The 20,761-nt window shown below is 33.1% G+C and overlaps 1 protein-coding gene across 1 annotated transcript; it reads right to left on the minus strand.

Annotated features, from left to right (window-relative positions):
* Positions 1-771: 771 nt before the first annotated feature.
* LOC127732402 (E3 ubiquitin-protein ligase MIB2-like) lies at positions 772-19,686 on the minus strand. Its single transcript, XM_052241444.1, has 14 exons — positions 19,478-19,686; positions 18,492-18,596; positions 16,899-17,003; positions 14,554-14,725; positions 13,619-13,788; positions 12,100-12,248; positions 11,417-11,573; positions 9,785-9,939; positions 8,978-9,104; positions 8,603-8,705; positions 5,958-6,040; positions 4,832-5,007; positions 2,200-2,417; positions 772-1,641 (listed from the first exon to the last, which is right to left on the minus strand). The coding sequence occupies exons 1-14, from the start codon at positions 19,628-19,630 to the stop codon at positions 1,598-1,600; spliced, it is 1,917 nt and encodes a 638-aa protein (XP_052097404.1). The 5' UTR covers positions 19,631-19,686; the 3' UTR covers positions 772-1,597.
* Positions 19,687-20,761: the final 1,075 nt, after the last annotated feature.

Below are 20,761 nucleotides of genomic sequence, written 5' to 3' on the forward strand. Positions count from 1 at the left end.
AATATAGCCAAAGTAATGTACGGTCAACTTTGTCTGAAGCAGTTGGAACCTTATTTTCTTAATATTTTTTTTTTATTTATGACCGGAAAATTAAAAAAATGAATTTTGTTGAAATTCATGTCAATTACGATGCACTGACTACTGATTTGATGATATTCTCGGGGTATCGACCCAGTGATAGTATAGGAAAATAACATTATTAATTTGATGCGTCCGTAACGCATTTCTGGCTTTATGTTTGTCAGGAACGCTGAAACCGAAACATATGGAAGTTCACTTAGACATTTCAAAAATTTTCCTTTTATCAATTTATACGATACAAAAATTAAGACTTAGATATAAGAAGATGTGGTATGAGTGCCAATGAGACAACTCTCTATCCAAGTCAAAATTTATAAAAGTAAACCATTATAGGTCAAAGTACGGTCTTCAACATGGAGCCTTGGCTCACACCGAACAGCAAGTCATAAAGGGCCCCAAAAATTACTAGTGTAAAACCATTCAAACGTTAAAACCAACGGTCTAAACTATATAAAAAACGAAAAATGAGAAACACTTATGAACCACATCAACAAACGACAACTACTGAACATCAGATTCCTTATTAAGGACAGGTGCAAACAATTGCAGCGGTTTTAAACGTTTTAATGGTACCAAACCTTCACCCTTATCTGAAACAATAGTGTAACATCACAACATAGAGAGACACACTATAAAATATCAATTGAAATGGCTTATCTCAATCAAAAGACATATTAACACCAGAAAACATACACAGAAGAAATAAATTTATACTATGATACAAGGTAAATACAAAATAAATAAACTAAATGAAGAATAATTAAAGTAACATGTTATACCGCTGTGAAATGTTAAACAATTTAAGACTATCAAAATACTATAAAATACAAATATAAATTACATTTGATTAAACTGGAATATACTGGACACAACAAATTAATTTGTAGTGTAAAGTCTACTTGATTGATGCCACGTTTAGCATAAATACATCTCAATCATAGCTAAATCAAGACTGAAGTTAAATTTGGATCATGACAAAAGAAACATGGTTTCTCTCTAAAAAAAAACGGATCGCATTTTGTGCTGTAAAATTGATACGGTTAATAGTAACATTTACAGATTAGAGATTAGATACATGTTTTTGATATATAAACATTACATATGAATTTGGATGAGTAATTCTAACGTTTTAATACATTTTATAATAAGTGATTATTAAAATGAGCGTATAAATATTCCTAGAAGTAAACGTCTATAACTTTATTATGATGACTTATAACCGCCATCAATCATATTTCTTTTCAAATGATCTTACGACATAGACTACTAAGTACATGGCAGTTGTCTTCCGTTCGGGATAGTAAGCTATCGCATTAGACAATTGTTTTAATTTGCTATCTACTACTCCTTGTTAAGAATAATATTATTTACTAAGAAGCATTCAAAGATGATTTAAGAATATACATAACATGCATGGGAGACAACTTATATAAAATACAGTCTCATTAAACTACATATAGGTTAACAATATTGTTCACTTCATGTCTTGACGGGTAAATTCTATCCTCCATTGTTTTTACTGCACCTGACAGGGATTTTCTAATACGATGCGTCTTCCCTCTGGAAATATGAAAAGAACAACAGAACTTAAAAAAAAATCAAAAAAGTTTGATTCAATTTCAATAATTACTTTAATAATTATACAAACCGGAGGGTTAACCTTTAAATACATAAAAAGAAGATTAATTATACTTTTTGGTGTTTTACAAACAGGCGTAAGTGTATAAGGACTATTCGGAAAAAGGATGCTCTTTGAACGGTTTTCAGTTTGAAATTATACATACCTTGGTTTACAATGTTATAAAAAAATAAAACTTTTCTTTGATATTCAAATGTTCATTATCGAATATAACAGTCCAACATGACCCAAATTATTTTTAGTAGGCGAACAAATCACTGCTTCTTTGGTTTTAAAATGTTAATTATGATTGTGAAATATCGATTATTCTCCCGACATAGCAGGTATCCTATCTACGGTCTATTGATAGTAAATGTCCGTATATTTTAATACCTGTTGTGTTTATGATTTGCCAAAACATTATCAAAATTAACTTCATTCTAATCGAATTCAGGTATAAAGTTTAATAGTGATGATTGAACAAAATGTGTAATTCTTACCGTCATCAATTCGTGCTTCAACACCAGTTCTACACTTTGGACATGCGTCAAAACGAACGCTACATTCAGCACACACAATTTTATGACCGCATGGACGGAAAGTTGCGTTGGCAACATTCTCGTTACATGAAATGCAGGGCAAAACTAGCAAGGCAGACAAAAGGGCCAAAAATGGATCACCTGCGGCTGTTGCTCCACTCTGACTTTTCTTTTGTTGCCTGAAACAATAAATAGAGGAGCAAATTGTTATAAATATAAAAATAAAGGAGATGTGGTAGGATTGCCAATAAGACAAATATCCACCAAAGTTCAAATGAAGTGCATGTAAGCAATTATAGGCAATCGTATGGCCTTAAACAATGAGAAAAACTCACACCGTTGATAAAAAGACCCCGTTTTTTGTTAAAAAAAAAAACGTCCTAAGATGGTGATATTGTCAGATTCAGAGAAATATTTGTTTAAATCAGAGAATTTCCATGCAAAGTTTTATTTTCCTCTAACAAGTTATGTAAGTCTACGTTTGCTTATATTCAATGAAACAAAATTGAATTTTAATTTTTAATCTGTCATTAAATTTATGATCGAGAAAAGAATGTTTTTTTTATACTTATGCACACATAAACAAAGTTTAATACAAACATTTATGATAAAAGAGATGATTTTTCATTTCCTATCGTTAATTATCCATTTTTAGATGGTGACGTTCCCATGTCACCATCTTATGGTGTTTATAGATCTCAACTTGTACGATTCGCTCGTGTATGTAACTACGTATTAAATTTTAGCGAGAGAAATTTTTGTATTACTGAAAAATTATTACACCAGGGTTTTCGATTGCATTAACTAGTCAAAACATTTACTTAATTTTATCATCAGTATAAGGACATCATTCGTAAATATAACTCAACATGCAGACATCTTATACGTTTGGGTATTTCACACACAATCTTTTATGGTAATATTCTTTACAAAGCACAAAAATGTCAGTATTCACCTCAAAAGCTAACAAAACCTGTAAACAGACTTATTAAGAAGGGATATAGTTACGATACTGTTGTCAGGTCATAAAAGATTGCATATTTTGGCTTTAATATTGATTCACTTATAGGGTCGTTCCATCGGAATTAAACATATTTATTCTAAAACCAGTTGTTGGCATGACACGGGTTATGTTCTTCTCATATATTTTATGATGGTATAATACTTAACCCCTAACAGGAGGGATTGTGCCTGATATTCATATGATGAAGACATAATCTTTCAATCAGTTTAATTGAGGTCTGGAGCTGGCATGTCAGTAACTGCTAGTAGTCTGTTGTTATTTATGTATTATTGTCATTTTGTTTATTTTCTTTTGTTTCCTGTTCTGACATCGGACTCGGACTTCTCTTAAACTGAGTTTTACTGTGCGTACTGTTGTAAGTTTGTTTTTTCTACATTGGCTAGAGGTATAGGGGGAGGGTTGAGATCTCAATAAACATGTTTAACCCCGCCGCATTTTTGCGCCTGTCCCAAGTCAGGAGCCTCTGGCCTTTGTTAGTCTTGTATCATTTTTAATTTTAGTTTCTTGTGTATAATTTGGAGTCTAGTATGACGTCCATTATCACTAAACTAGTATACATATTTGTATGGGGCCAGCTGAAGGACGCCTCCGGGTGCGGGAGTTTCTCGCTGCATTGAAGACCTATTGGTGGCCTTCGGCTGTTGTCTGGTATATGGTCGGGTTGTTGTCTCTTTGCCACATTCCCCATTTCTATTCTCAATTTTAAACTATATCGTTTGGCGTTTCAAATATTCACATCTGATTCATTGTTTCTAATTTTGTTAATTTGGTCATACAGCTCTTCAACTGTTTCGTTTCTCATACATCATTGGCTTTCAAATATTCGACTTTGATCGTTCCTGATGGAGGATAATCCAGAAAAGCGCTTCGGATGCTTATAAAGAGTTGTTTTCATTTTTTGGAGCTGAATCTCCTTACCCTTTTGGAGCTCTCAGATCAGTCCCGGTTGTTGGTGTAGTTCGTTTTGCTCAGTATTTAGTTTTCGTTGTTGTGTTTTGTAGATTGTCATTTTTGTTTTTGTCATGGCGGAGGTAACACGATGTAGTAACTCTAAATAAATTAAATATGATTATCAATGCGAAACGACCCATCACAGTCCAAATAACACAGATTTAAGCAAAGCTCAAGCAATATACGGCCTTTAACAATGCACAAAATTAAACCTGCAGTCACATATAAGAGACCATGATATAACAAAATGTAAAACAACATAAACAAAAACCAACGGCCTGATTTATGACAAAACAATACACGAAAACTAATATGACAGACAGCAACGAACATCAACAACTGAATTACATGCTCTTGACTTATATAGAATAAGGGGTTAAACATAGTATTGGGTGTTAAACCTTCCCCGAACAAGGGACAGTGGGGAAACAGCTCAAAGTATTAACGAACTGTTAAAATCAGATTGAAATGGCTGATAACATTAATAATTTTCTCTTTTCAAGTGACAACATTTAATTATTATCCTTTTTTTAATTTTATATGTGTAACTGGTATTTATTTAGCAACTGAAGAACATTTATGTGTATATGATCGTCTGTTATATAATAATGCACTTACATTCGCTTTATGAAGTTAAGAACTCCGTCCCGTACTCTCGGACTTTTGCATATTTGAAGGGGGGTTTTCCCTGTATTATCTTTGATTGTAGTGTCAGCATCGTTGTCGATTAACAAACAGGCGATTTTCACCCGTTCGCTCTCGTCATTTGGTCGACTCAACATTAATCCTAACAGCTTCACAACAAAAATGTTAAGTTTATTAAAACTTACGATCAAGTAATATTTATACCTTTATGCCAATTATAAATGAATTGATAATGTTCAAGTATGAAAAAGAATGTCCGCTCATTTTTAACCTCTAAATAAACAGATAACATTTTTGCGAATGTGGTTTTATCTTCTCTCTTTACTTCTACAAATTGTGATATTTAATGCTAACAGCTGTATGTTGGTAGAATGGTACGTTTGGCGTTGAAACATTAAAGATGAAATATGTCCTGTAGCACATAAGAAAGCAGTATTCCCCTCAGTCATTTTTCTTGCTTGCTTTTACTTAGGATACGTTGTCAAATGACAGCGTTATTTTTTTTTGTGCCAAAAGAGTTTTAGGAGTAATCTATGCAAATGATTCCGATGATCAGCAATACAGTTTCCAGTGCTCATGAGCTCCGTACTTTTGGCCTTTCAAATATTTTGATTCGATCGTAACTGTTGAGTCTGATGAAGACGAACTGCACGTTTGTCCTATCAAATTTCAGTCTTCGTATCTTTGTGATTTTGTACACCACGGGGCTGATTCCAGTACTGGTGGAATAACAGTTGTTGGTGCTTTTGTGTTGACATATAACATCACCGATACCATCATTATCTCTATCTGTACTGTATATAGAATGTTAAATTATTCAAACTTTTGGCATATATGACCTCTCCCATACTGGGAACTCTTGGTTTTCAATACTAGTACTTGAAGTTTAATAAATAAAAAGTAATACATTGATATAATGTACTAAGCGTCAAAGAAAACAAAATAACAGAAATACAAAACTCCCAGGTAATTCAATCAGGAAAAGTCCTTTAAAACTAACAAAAACAAATGTTACACTTTATCAACTTATCATCATCAACAATATCTTTAAAACATTTGCTTTCAAATAAAATTAACACAAAAAAAAGCGATATCTTACACCTGGGAGTTTTTGTTGCTCAACACCAAGCGTGACATGTAAAGGTGTATGCCCAGTATTACTCTGTGTATTGACATCGGCGTCTGAAAACAAAAAGTCTGATAAGTTTATACGAAAACAGGTTCAAAAGACTATAACATGTATGAGGTATGAGAGGCGGTAGATTGAAAGAAGTTAGTCTAATCTGATATCGCGTTGTGAGCGTTTTTTATTTACTACAGTATCGATGGAGAAACTTCCAAATGAAGTCTGAGATAATTGTGTTTGTATGCTTCGTACCGATTTGAGGGATTGTTCATTTGTGACCTGGAAAGGGGGGGGGAAATAAAGGGGCCTTGAAAAATTTTAAAAATGGTAAAAGGAGGGGGGGGTTTCCAGTTTTTTAATACTTCAAACGGGGGATCGAAATTTGTTCACAAGATTTGAGCAATTCTGTATTTCAAACGTGCACAAATAATAGCAAATTTGATGAATACATTAAATCAGTATCTAATTGACTCTTTAGTCAGCAGTGGTGTCTAACACTTGATTCAGATGTCATTTTTATCTATGTTGTGTCATCATTTCTGGCTTCAAACTTCATTTCAATATTTGTTTAATATAAGTCAATACCTTCTTCTGTTTGTTTTTTAAACATGAAGAACGAAAATATTAGGGATTGATGGTGTGCTGTCTTAGTTTTTGCAGGTTTCCTGGGAGCTTTTCTAACTATACTCTTTTTTATATAATAAAAACACTTTTAATATTGATAGCTGTTTCTAATATGATTAATTGTTAAACTCATGATTGAGCAAATATATAATTATATCAATGGTATAAGATAATATTTGGGAGTCAAGCGTGGCATTTTCAACATGTCTTTACATGAGTAATTGTCCTTAATGACATGGAGATGCGTAATCAGTAACCTACACCCTACGATTCCCCCTACAATAACACAAATGTAATATTTTGGCACGAAAGGAATGATACTTTTTTTGGCATCGCTCCGCTCGGCACATTTCTTAATATCCCAAATCCTAAGTTTCAACATGATCTTCCAGGAGATTTTTTTTTTATCAAAGCTGAAATGGAATTAAGATGTTGTAAATGTCAATGAGACCATAACCGATATATTCAAATAAATTTCCCTGAATTCACAAACAACTTACCCACTTGAAGCTCTGTATCTACTACTGGTGCAATATTTTATTGAATAATAATAATAATAATAATTTAATAGAAATTGTATGTATTTATTTTTTTTTTGTCTTTAAATATGTTTTGATGGAAAGTTATCATAATTGCAATGATACTATCAAACCCTAGGGTTGACGTGGGCGTGGGTATATATGGATGGTCATCATTTGTCCTTTTTCGATCGGGAGTAACACGATTTTAAGGTGGTGTGTCCGTTTGGCTATGCGCGATGTGTAAATTCACAGCCATGCCTAATCAGAATGGAGACATTAAATCCGATTCTTCGTATAGAGAGTGTCATGTTCCTTGCACTTTAAGAACCCTTCATCCACTCTTTGAGGGTTCCGTGAATGGCCTTTTGGGAGGCTAAATATATGTTCCTATCCAGTATAAACTCATTTTCTAGTGACATTCCAAATTTCCAGTCCTTCATCCCATTCCAAATTTCCAGTCCTTCATCCCGGTCGACTCTCTTTTACAGAACCTTCCTCGATAGTATTGATTTTTAATTTTATCGTGTCCTGAACATGCATGCAATATTTGGTACTGGAGTTAATCAAACAAGCAATCAGGCAACGCATTCATACCATATCTTTCATTTCTTATCAAATGTTCATATTGTAAGCACCGTTTAGTCAGAGAGATTAGAAAAATAATGAGAGGATATGAAGGAACAATAAAGCATAACACTTATCCAATAGTAACTCACAGCAAAAATAAAAACGACAAATGAACAAATAACATAAAAACCAACCACACGAACACAATCGAAATCCGGGGATGAAATTATGCTATCCGAAAACGCTTTGCATCAAATCATTGACAATTGCATATCAATAAAAAAAAATCAAGGATAGAATTAAGTTGACAGAGGTTCGGCGATGTTAAAATCTCGTTAATCGATTCAGAAGAGACAAATCAATGTTGCACAAAAATTGAAGGAATCACTAAATCTCTAAAAAGAGCGAGACCGGATACATCATCATGGGTAGCGTCTCCCTCCTTGGATTAATCACACGCCACGCAAATTAATACATAATCAACATTTTAAAATCGGTAGTATGACACAATAGGCTGAATTACAGATCATACGACTATACAGGTATCTAAAAAGATCATTTCTTTTCAATTTTTGAATCTCCTGCAAGAATTAAGAATTATATAATTCGTGTTATACTATAAAGCGAAACAAGACATTAAAACAGCTTTCAACAGGAGAATACCCATTTCTAACATAAAAGACTCGTGGGAAAAATGATTTCCATAATAAAACATTTAAGTACCGAATAAAAAATTCACATCAGCAGAGAAAGAGCCTTAAGACACGTGTCAGTTAAGGAATAGAGTAAAGATGTCAACTATAAAAGTCCTTTTAAGGTATATTTGATAATTTATTTGTCAGTGCAGACTTTAAGGATATATTATTCATTTAAATGATTGGTGCTGAAAGGAAAATGCGCACTTACCGTTTTCAATTAGCAGCTCAACCATTTCAAAATATGCTTCATGACATGCAACGTGAAGAGGAGTTAACCCTCCTTCATTCTTAAGATTTATGTCCGTGTCAGCCTAAAGCATTTTCAAAAAAGAACTACTTAAATAAAAACAAATAAAACAATATCTTCATTTCCTATATTTTAATTAGTCGTACTAGTTTTAGATATATATGTATATCATTTTTCTTTATGGATAGTTTCTGGTGTTTAACAAGAAAATAACATCTTGAAAAATTTTAAAATGCTTGATTCAAATGATACATTTTTACTTCAGAAACAATAATGACAGTTAATCTCCTTGGCTGACCTTTAGTACGAGCTTTTTTTCGAAAAACATAACTTTACCTTTGTTAAAAGAGTTTCTGCGACATCTTGATGATCATTGATAGCAGCAACATGCAGGGCCGAAAATCCATTTTTTTTCGTAGTTTTAGAGAGCTCTGGGGATTTTTCTAACAGTTTTTCTGTCGCACTTCAAGATAAAATTTTGCATAAAAGGTAATTCAATTATTTTCTTATTGCAGTTACTTTTTAGTAAATAAGGGTAAATAAGCCCTACTTCCTTAACAAAGAGATTGACTGCTGATACGTTTACATTTAGGTACACTTTACACATACTTAATTGATTACCAAATCTAAAAAAGAAAAATTGTTCAATCAGGAGGAATTCAAACTGAAATCAACAATACACAAGTTTGATTGACACAATCATAAATATTTGTAGAATAGCTGAGTTCGTCTATCTTTACTCTGTGTGGGGGATTTGCAATCTAAGTTTATAGCACATATACACTATTTTATGAAACTTGACATTTGCAAACAATATTTATTATATTTAAAATTCCAGTACTGAAGGACTGTGATCATTAGATTCCATTGGTCTGGTAGTCAACCAGCAGCGGCACAGTTTTTTTTCAGGGCGTATGTATTTGAGAATCTTTTTTACGACTTAAACCCTCTGTTGTCAAAAGTGTGGGATTATTAAGACGAACATTTGTGTATGGATAAATACGTTATTGAGATTCCAACTCAAATTCAATTAAACCAAGCGATTAGTTTCAGTTTCCTAATCTTTATTTAGAGTATTGTAAGAAGTTTATTTTAAACACCATAATACCAATAAAAGATAAAACTTAACATTTTAGTACATACTTATCATTTCCCTTGAATGCAGCAAAAATTAGTAGATTAAAATCTTTGTTGTTACGAAGTGTCAGATTGATTGATGGAATAGCAAGTAATAATTCTACTGCTTTGTCGTTTCCTGCTGCAATTGCATCATGCATTGGTGTGTCACCTTCTACATCCTAAATGTCAAATAGCATGAATAACAAAATTATGGAACGTCTTCACTTCAAAAAATACATGTAATTACTATATGTATGCTGAAAAATATCTCATTTAATGTATTGTTAATTTATCATTTTCACTGTAGAAATGCCAAAATCGAAGTTTTACTAGTGTTTAGCACTCTTTGATTTTTTTTTGTCGAAATGCTCTTCAGCTTCGTACATGAGAGAAGTAATGAGTTTACAAGGATTTTATTTTGCTATAAAATTTAGGTCGCGTAAACCCGTTTCTCATACAACAACTTACAAGTACATTACAACTTCTAAATAAGTTTTATATACTGATATCCATTAAAGAATTAAAGAACCGTTAAAACACAAACCTCATTAAAGAGGACAGGTTTATAATTTGATATGCAAGACACGCGTTTCGTCAACACACGACTCATCAGTGGAAGAAAAGGAGAGACGAAAGATACCAAAGGGACATTCAAACTCATAAGACGAAAATAAACTGACAGCGACATGGCTGAAAAAAAAGACAAACAGACAAACAATAGTACACAAATAAAGGCAACAGTAGTATACCGCTGTTCGAAATTCATAAATCGATTGAGAAAAAACAAATCCGGGTTACATACTAAAACTGAGGGAAACATATCAAATATAAGAGAACAAAGACACAACAGAAACACTAAAATGCAACACACACAGAAACGAACTATAAGATACCAATAGCCATTTTCCTGACTTGGTACAGGACATTTTAAGAAAAAATGGTGGGTTGAACCTGGTTTTGTAGCTAGCCAAACCTCCCGCTTTAATTGCAATGTAGAATATAACACTAAAATGATAACATTACATGACAGGACTACAATACAAATAAATTGAAGAACACAACATAGAATAAAATAAGAATGAGCAACACGATCCCCACTAAAACTGGGGGTGATTTCAGGTCTCCGAAAGGGTAAGCAGATCCTGCTCCAATATGTGGCACCCGTGACCTTTAAAGAAAAATAGTTGAAAGGCCAAACTAAATACGAAGAGCAGAAAAAAACCCAAAAATCGACATAGCGCCAAATACGAGTAAGACAATCTATGACTGGGTAGGAAATCTAAGTAACTTAACGACAATAAACATATCCATTATATTTTAAGTGAAAAAAAAAACTATTGACTACTGAGCTGATGATATCCTCAGTGTCGAAACGTTTTCCCGCAAAACAGAAAGAAATACGAAATGATGCAATACCTCTTTTTACGAAAATACCAGAGTGGCAAACACAATCCTAATTGGTAAAGAAAATAAACACACCTCTGCTAAACCAAACGATAAATAATCAATACCGCATAAATTAAGCTACCGGTACACCAATTAACTGGTTATGGCATTGTATGCCCATAAATCAACATATGTCGGGTGAGTTATAACTAGGTTTTTGATTTGAAGAAATAGAGTATTCAATACAAACCAATGAAAGTATAGACTAACCTGCAGATTAGGGTTAATACCCTTTTGTAAGGTAGCTCTTAGAAGCTCGTTCATTCCAAAGTAACTTGCATGGTGAGCGACAGTGCGCTTATGTCTCCCTATTACTTTGACAGATGCTCCTCTCTGCAGTAAATATAACGCAATTGCTTCTTTTTTCCTGAAATGATTATTGTCAGCTTTATCAAAATCATGACAGTTCTGTTCAGTATATGTAGATTTGGTTTGAAAATTGCTTGAATTGGCTGTTGCTTTTAAATGTTTAATTGAAGTGAACTGATCCCACTTATATTTGAATATATAAAACTAATACATACGCTTAATTATATATGGAAAAGGTTGATTGTTTTTGCTGTTGGATCCTAAAACTTACTCCTTACAAATATATTAGATGAGATGAAGTAAATGTCTTTGTTGTCGGAATTTAAAAAGACTTTTCATTGTAAATTTTATCATTAGATTTACTGTATGCTATTCTCTGCCAAGATACCTCATAAATATATCACGTTTTCATATTTGTTAGCACAATTGTAGTCCCCTTTCTCCTGGTAAAGTATAGCACACTGATGCATGGATTAGTGTGAGAATTCAAATTGTGGGTAAATTGACATCTGATAATTGTTTATCAGTATTAATGCATACCCTGCTGCAGCTATGATGATCGTCGTATAAGCAATTATACATACCCGGCTGCAGCTATGAGGAGCGTTGTATTACTGTCCTCAGAAAGAGTTTCCAAGTTTGCTCCGTTGTCTAATAATAGCTTAACTATAGACAAATGTCCTCCATGACTTGCAAACATCAAAGGTGTCAGTTCTTTGAACTTGCAGTTAACCTTTAAATGTTTTAACGTATTCAAATGATCTAATTTTAATTCAATTATGATGCTGTATTTTTTTATTTGTAGTAAATCTGCTGTCGACTAGGCTATAACTGTTTATAGTTTCTGTGATTAGAATATATAAATATCCATAACCTGTTTATCATTATGCATTGTACCAAGGAAAAGTGTAAATGTGTAAAAAAAAAAAATACAAATATAATTTCGGTGGGCGTAAAACAGAAAACAGCCGTTAAAGTGTAGCAAAAACTGTATTTCAACTTTGCTCAAAAACTGCTACTACTAAATTTCTTAGTTAGGCATATTGCGAAAACAGCTTTTTTTGTGTGGCGCTCAGCTGTCTCTATAAAGAATCATTTTCCTCAATTTTAAAAAAGACCGACAGGAATTTACGTCTTATCATTATTCTTGTGAATCCGACAAATTAAATTCACCTAACTCTGTAAACAAATGGAATACTTTCCAAAGACAATATAGAGCAGGTTTTTTTTTTTTTTGGCTGGACGGTAAATTTTCACGGATATGTCGATGTAATACAGTTCTAAGCAAAGCAAAAAAATGTCGTCATTCACCTCAAAAGCTAACCAAACCTTCAATCAGACTTATTCAGAAGGGATATAGTCACGATACTGTTGTAAGGACATTAAAGATGACATATTTTGGAATTAATATTAATTCACTCATAGAGTCTTTGCATCGGAAATAAACACATGTATTCTAAACCCAGGATGATACGGGTTATGTTCTTCTCATATATTTTATGATGGTATGATACCAAATCCTTAACGGGAGGGATTTTGCTTGATCTTCATATGGTAAAGACATAATCTTTAATCAGTTAAATTGAGGTCTGGAGCTGGCATGTCAGTAACTGCTTGTCGTCCTTTGTTAATTTATGTATCATTGTCATTTTGCTTAGTTTCTTCTATTTCCTATTCTGACTTCGGACTCGGACTTCTTTTAAACTGAGTTTTACTCTGTGTATTTCTGTGTGTTTGTTTATTCTACATTGGCTTGAGGTAAAGGGGGAGGGTTGAGATCTCACAAAACATTTTGCGCCTGTCCCAAGTCTGGAGCGTCTGGCCTTTGTTAGTCTTGTTTTTTTCTATTTTAGTTCATTTATATGTTTCGGAGTTTAGTGTGACGTCCATTTTCTCTGAACAAGTATACATTATTGTTTATGAACCAGCTGAAGCCCGTCTCCGGGTGCGGGATTTTTTCTCTGTGTTGAAGACCACCTTTCGTTTATTATTTGGTGTTTCATGGACTATATTACGTCCTATGTTTTGTTCTTATTTTATTTTGTCGTCATGGTGTTGTCTATCTATTTGTTTAAGTTTATTTGCATCGAATGGAACTATTACCAAATCTTTCTTCAGTTTGATATATTGCTGAACAGAAGCGATATCGCCTTTTACTACAGCTTGCACCATCTGCTCTGGTCCAATAGTTTGCATCCTTTGTTGATGACCCAGGATTACCATGTGTGCAACAAGTCTGGCAAGGCTGTCGGATAAGTCATTTCTTGTACTTTCTGATATAAGCAAAGGTTTAGACAGTTATTAAAACCATAGAAATAATACTACAAAAATAAAAGGAAAGTTACACACCTCATTTTCTAATAAGACGAACTAACCATACTTGTTTAGAGCCAACCACATATATATTCTTACATTATAAAACTGTTAGAAATAAATTTAATTGCCTGTAAATTGTTAAGTCAACCACCTCATTCCACAGATCAACTACTTCAAACTTAATTTTTATGTCGAACTTGATGATTTCAACTTCCCAATCTACAAGTTCCCATTTCAAAGCAGTTACATTCCCTCTATCGAATAATATATCATTTGATACGTTAATCTCATGCATGTTTACTTCATACAAAGTTCATTAGTAAGGATGTGTTCTTAACACAAAAACCGATCAAAAAGAGTTATGAGAAAGAACGACAAAATCGACACATGTTTTACGGTCATCATAACGAATAAGGCAACTGAACCATATTTCTGTGTCTTAACACACCAGCAGTCTTAAATCTTAATATAATCTTTTTATAAGAGAAGTCCTATAATCTGCAATGTTTCGATTTTGTCCTATTTCTGATTGGGAATTCTTGACTGAGTGTGGATTGGCGGGGATGCATGCTTAGCAAGAGACGCTTACGCAGTTCCTTTGTGAGTTAATACGATTCCCTCAGTTTTTGTGTTTGTAACTTTGATTTACGTCTTATTCGATGCGTGAGATTTGAAAATCGGTAGACTGCTGTTGCTTTATTTATTTATGTTTTAATAATAACCTTCTTTTGCTTTTGGTTTCATTTCGGTCTGTACCAATTCCAGATTATGGACCTTCTGACCTGGTGCAGGAATAAGGCAAGCAGGACTATAGACCCAGACTTGCTGTCCAAACTGTACAACAACGTCACCATCGCCGTCTATTTTCTCAACTTTTCCTATTTTCCCACATGCCTATAACATTTGAATTTGTAATTATTGTCGTTTCAATTTTTCTCAATAAGACTTATTATATATAGTATATATATTAGAAGTCTGATTTATGGGGTTGTCTTCTCTTACGTCTGCAGAACAAGACAATGAAACAAAAATCTAAAACACAATAAAATACATTTGGAAAAAAAAGTATGATACAAATATCAAACTTCAAGGTGAATTCAAAAGTGAAGTCTATAAAAACTGACAAAATCAAATGCTAGACTTTCTCAACCAACGGATGGAACGAATGGAAAACAACCGTTATATTCCTGACTTGGTACAGTCATTTTCCGATTAGACCTGGTTTATAACTAGCTTAACCTCCCTGCTGTAAGACAGTTGTTTATAGTTCCGTTATAATGACACACTTGGATAAGCAATACAAACAGAGATCAAAGTTAAATGAGACAATAATTGGGATCCAACAGCCAAAGCTAAGTAAACTAACATCACAGATATACAACACAACTGACTAAAATTTCAAATAAACATACAAATGTATCTACAAAATACGCCAACAAAAACGTTTTTGTAGTTGACAGTACACACAGTTTTTTGTATACAGTACAAATGAATTACAAAATAATTACAAAGGTAATCAACACTGTAAAAACTTCTTGCGTCCGAATCGCACCTCTGAATGCATAATACCGATTCGTGTCAACAGACATACGACAAAAAGGAACATAAAAGCACAAAGACTAATAAAGTAATAATATGTTAATGTGTACTCTCTTGTAAAAGGATCATGTCATGTCATCTTTCTATCTGTTTAGTTTTAGGGTTTAGAAATTTCAGTATATTTACTCCTAAGGTTAACGTAAAACGTATGAATGAATGAATATTTTTCCGTTAGTAAATGGACGTCGATTTAGATAAAAGAATTTTTGGTCTTCAATGCTCTGTAACTTTATAATTGTTTGGCTTTTTAACAATTTTGATCTGAGCGTCACTGATGAGTCTTGTGCAGACGAAACGCGCGTCTGGCATATCAAATTATAGGCCTGGTACCTTTGATAACTATTTACACAACTGGGTCGATGCAACTGCTGGTGGACGTTTCGTCCCCGAGGATATCACCAGCCCAGTAGTCAGCACTTCGATGTTGACATGAATATCAATTATATGGTCATTTTTATTAATTTATTGTTTGCAAAAATTATGAATTATTCGAAATACTAAGGATTTTCTTATCCCAGGCATAGATTACCTTAGCCGTATTTGGCACAACTTTTTGGAATTTTTGGTCTTAAATGCTCTTCAACTTTATACTTGTTTGACTTTTTAACAATTTTGATCTGAGCGTCACTGATTAGTCTTATGCAGACGAAAAGTGCGTCTGGCGTATCATATTATAAGCCTGGTACCTTTGATAACTATTAGAACACAACACAACTTTAGACAAGTGTCTTTACAATGTGTTAAACCCAAAAATACACCATGTCAAGAAAAGATGTGACTCTGAAAGATATTCCAGCAACATCTTATCTCCTCAAGACAAAGCATATCAAAATATGTGTTAAACTCAAGAGCAACATACTAATTAAAAGGGTAGTCCTGGAGCTAAAGTTTTAAAAATCACTGACATATAAAAAAGAAGAAGCGGTATGATTGCCAATGAGATAACTCTCCACAAGAGACCAAATGACACAGACATTAACAACTATAGGTCACCGTAAGGCCTTCAACAATGAGCAAAGCCCATACCGCACAGTCAGCTATAAAAGGCCTCGAAATGACAATGTAAAACAATTCAAACGAGAAAACCCCAGGCCTAATTTATGTACAAAAAATGAACGAGAAACAAATATGTAACACATAAACAAACGACAACCAATGAATTACAGGCTCCTGACTTGGGACAGGCACATACATACAGAATGTGGCTGGGTTAAACATGTTAGCGGGATCTCAAGTAGTTTCTTTATTATTGTAGACCATTTACACAGATAAAACAGAGTTTTAAAGCAAAAGAAATTATTTGCATACTGTTAAAGTGATGCGAAACATACCAAAAGGATATTCAACCTTTGAAACTGAATCTAAAAACCAACCACTGATGAACATATTAACAGGATAAAAATGTTTCCAACTTATGGAAATATATATAATTAAACTCACTAAGGGTGAGAAATGTGTCATGATATACCTTTTTCATAGCATCTTCCCATCCACCATGACCTCGCTGCAACAATTCAACGACTTTTTCACCTGGTAGTATCTTAACTGTGTCACCCGGCTTGATATTATAAACCTTTAAATATATTTCTTTATTTCATTAAACTGGTGTTTTCATCTACGTATATGTACATATTGTGATGCATATTTTTTTATTATTATTTATTAGATTCCCTCTTCTTCAACGCTGTAATTTGCACATATTACCCCACAAATAGGTCAGTCAGTCTTCAATGTACATGTCTACATTAGGACAAATACTTTTTAATATTTTCTTGAACGATATTTTGTGTCAAGCTGCTCATTATATAATTATGCAAATGATAATACTTTGTTATTATTCATATTCCAATATAAACACTGTTGTAAATACGAAAGAAAAAAATCTTATTATTTAGTTAATGTTAAATAATGTGAAGATCAACCCTGACAAGTTTTAGGCAAAATCAATTGGCAAGAAGACTGAAAATTAGATATTTTGTTTAGCATGTTTAGTTTAGATGGTAATTTTAAACATTGAGAAAAACTTGATGTAGCCATTGATTACCAACTACACTTTGATGCTCATATCTTTAACATTTGCAAAACTGTATCCAGACAGTAAACGGTAATCAAAGATAGGTAACCACCTAACAAAATTAGGTAGACTTACCATTACTATTCACTTATAATATCAAATTTTAACGACTGTCTAACAGTTTACCACTTGCAAATAGCCTTTAACTAATTCAGAAGTATCAAGTTAAAACATTAGAAGCAATAGAGGAATATACAATCGTTAATTAACAATGATCACTTTATTCACATGAAAGTAGAGCAATTATAAACTGTAGTTTCTCCTTCAGAAACGACTACAAAGCTGATATTCCCAGGGTAGAGACAACTATCTTTGTGCTACACTCATATGTACCTACGGGGACCAAACTTGAAAATGGCATGACGATAAGATGAGGAAAGAAATATCTTTGGTCCGCTTAAAAAGTTTGGTTATGAATTTGGGATAGCTCGTGTCACTGTTCCTCCTCGAAATCTTAGTGAGTTGTCCAACTTATTTTTATTTTTCTATACTTTAAAATTTATATTTTTTGCATACCTTTTGAAATATAGGTATGCTTCAAATTCTTTTCTTTTTTTTTTTGTTATTGCAAGAATATATGTTTGTCTGCATTTAACTTTTGCTATTATATGCTTTGATTTGCTGATTATTTGCTACTAGTATACATTTCTGTGGTTTGGTAGTAATATTTATGATATATATGCAGTGTTATCTGCATATCAAATATAATGTAGTAAAACAAATATGTTAGTGCCATTTAGCAATGAGGTTTGAGCGTCTGATTAGTGTTGTTGACAAGTTTAGCTCTAAGCGGTGATGACTTTAACTCTGAGATGAAGATCATAAAAAAGCAATTGCACCATGGTTGCATGTAAAGACTTTTTGTCATGAATATACACAACATTTCTTATTATCCATTAAATATTAGAATGTAATTGATACTTTGAAAAATGAATTGTATAAATCAAAATATTTCTCTACTAATTTATCCACTTAATGTTTACTCACTTTCCTAACAGCGCCTTGATAAAACTGCCATGAAATTCCATCGTACTGGACTTCAATGATGTCGTTAGATTCGATTTGTTTTACTATCCCAATCCTTCCAATACACTGAAAAATAAATCTTTGTACAACCATATTGCTTTTGAGGGGACTTGTTTGTACTTCATATGTTGAATTCGGTATTAATATTCATTTTTTATAAATTTAATGTTTGCAAAAGTATAAATTATTCGAAATACTAAGGATGTTCTTATCCCAGGCATAGATTACCTTAGCCGTATTTGGCACAACTTTTTGGAATTGTGGGTCCTCAATGCTCTTAAACTTTAAACTTGTTTGGCTTTCTAACTATTTTGACCTGAGCGTTACTGACGAGTCTTATGTAGACGAAACGCGCGTCTGGCGTATCAAATTATAAGCCTGGTACCTTTGATAACTATTTGCCTTTCTCAACGTTCTCAACAAACAAGACAAGACCTATGCATTTTGTATATATATAAATACTTGACAAAAGACTGTATAATGACCTCTAGATTTTTATAAGATGATGTGTTGTTCGGTGGCTGTCACATTGATATGTATTTTAGTAGTAACCAATCGTCTATTGAAAAACATGAGTTATAAATGTTAAAAGGCTGATAGGTATATCAATGAAGTAAAATACTTTTCAGATGGATGTCAGGAGACTTGAAAAATGGGGTAATGTGATTCTCACGAAACAAAATAAGCCCGTAGACCTGTCAAATATTACTTTGAATTTATTTCTCTATTCCTTTTTTGTTTGCTATTGAATTTGTCAAACTTATTAATGACTTTTGTTTAATTTATTTTGATTGACGTGTTCTTGATATTGCCTAAAGTGATAGGTGTAATGTTCCTCAAATTACCTCAAATAACCAATCAACCGAAGATTATATGATATTTAAAGGGTACATTCAACAAACATTAGTAGAAAACCTCCAAGATTTTTCGTCCTAATTTAAACTAACTTCTGTCATGCGCATACTCCATCCTCCTTTTCCGCGTTGAACTTCTTTCAGTTCCTCTGAAGGGATAAATACGCATACACGATCGCCCACGTGCAAGACAGAATCAAGACCTGGGTTGTCAGCCTCGTCTAAATTTTTCTCCAAAAAGCCCATTTCTTCTTGTTTTGACTTTGGTTTGTCGCCTATAAAACTGTATTCTCTTGTTTACCTTTGTGATGAATCTGCAAATACTTCATTATATAACCAATCTGTTGACTGGCAGTCTTATAATTTTGTTAACTGATTTTAAAGATTTCTCGACAAGAGTTTATCACGTTATAAGAGTGTCATGACAGTTTGATCCATCATGCATTTTGTATTACCCAGTTCATAGAAATAATACTTTATACGTTTTGTGCGCCTTTCTGGATTTTCCTTCATCAAAAATGCTTAAAAGAAAATTGTGAAAAGCCAGGAAAGTATAAATGCACAGAAACATTGTTAACAATATGACTTAATGGAACAATAAAAGAGCCACATTTAGCCAAGTTAAATATTGAATGAGGGAGTTGGGAGAGGTTGTTATAAATCGACATGTACTGAAACACTGCCTTATCTGATGATACCAAAGGGACTAATAGTTCTTTCGGTAAAACAATCCAATATATGCTGAACTAAACACTTTATTAAAATAAAACTCAGAGAATAACGATTAGTTCCATTTGATCAGATAACACATCAATATTCTCTTACAAGATGGAATAGATACAATGGTCAATCAAAAACCAAAAATTCACGAAAAACAACAAAGCAAAACAACTATAACTACTCAAACAGAAGACATGACATGTTGATCTAATATTAATTTGTAATTTTTAGAATGTAAATAAAGGCAACAGTAGTATACCGCTGTTCAATAGTGATAAATCGATTTAACTGAAACAAATCCGGGTCACAAACCAAAACCGAGCGAAAAACATTACCTATAAGAGGAAAACAACGGAACAACATAAACACTGAACTTCTACAAAAACAAACGCCAACATACATAGAAACGAACTATTTGATAACAACTGCCATATTTCTGACTTGGTACAGGACTTTTTAAGAAAAAAATGGTGGGTTGAACCTGGTTAAATGGCTAACCAAACCTCCCGCTTAAGTTATTTGTAAATACAAATATATACAAACAAAGTGTGCCGTTATTTACCAGGAATATAGAGATGGTCTCTGTAGTAGTCTGTTCCCACGCCTGGTTCAACATATTTTAGGTCCACTTTACCACTTGCTCCGACCCGATATTCA

This window comes from Mytilus californianus, unplaced genomic scaffold (genome assembly GCF_021869535.1).
Source record: "Mytilus californianus isolate M0D057914Y unplaced genomic scaffold, xbMytCali1.0.p SCAF_24, whole genome shotgun sequence".
Taxonomy (NCBI): domain Eukaryota; kingdom Metazoa; phylum Mollusca; class Bivalvia; order Mytilida; family Mytilidae; genus Mytilus; species Mytilus californianus.

What these genes read in the sequence shown, in the direction of transcription:
- LOC127732402 (XM_052241444.1), bottom strand. Translation starts at nt 19,630, where the DNA reads ATGGGCTTTTTGGAGAAAAATTTAGACGAGGCTGACAACCCAGGTCTT. An exon ending in TGAGCTGCTAATTGAAAACG is followed by an intron (nt 6,041 to 8,602) that starts GTAAGTGCGCAT and finishes TTTTGTTTTCAG; the next exon opens with ACGCCGATGTCAATACACAG. An exon ending in TGAAGCACGAATTGATGACG is followed by an intron (nt 1,642 to 2,199) that starts GTAAGAATTACA and finishes TCATATTTCCAG; the next exon opens with AGGGAAGACGCATCGTATTA.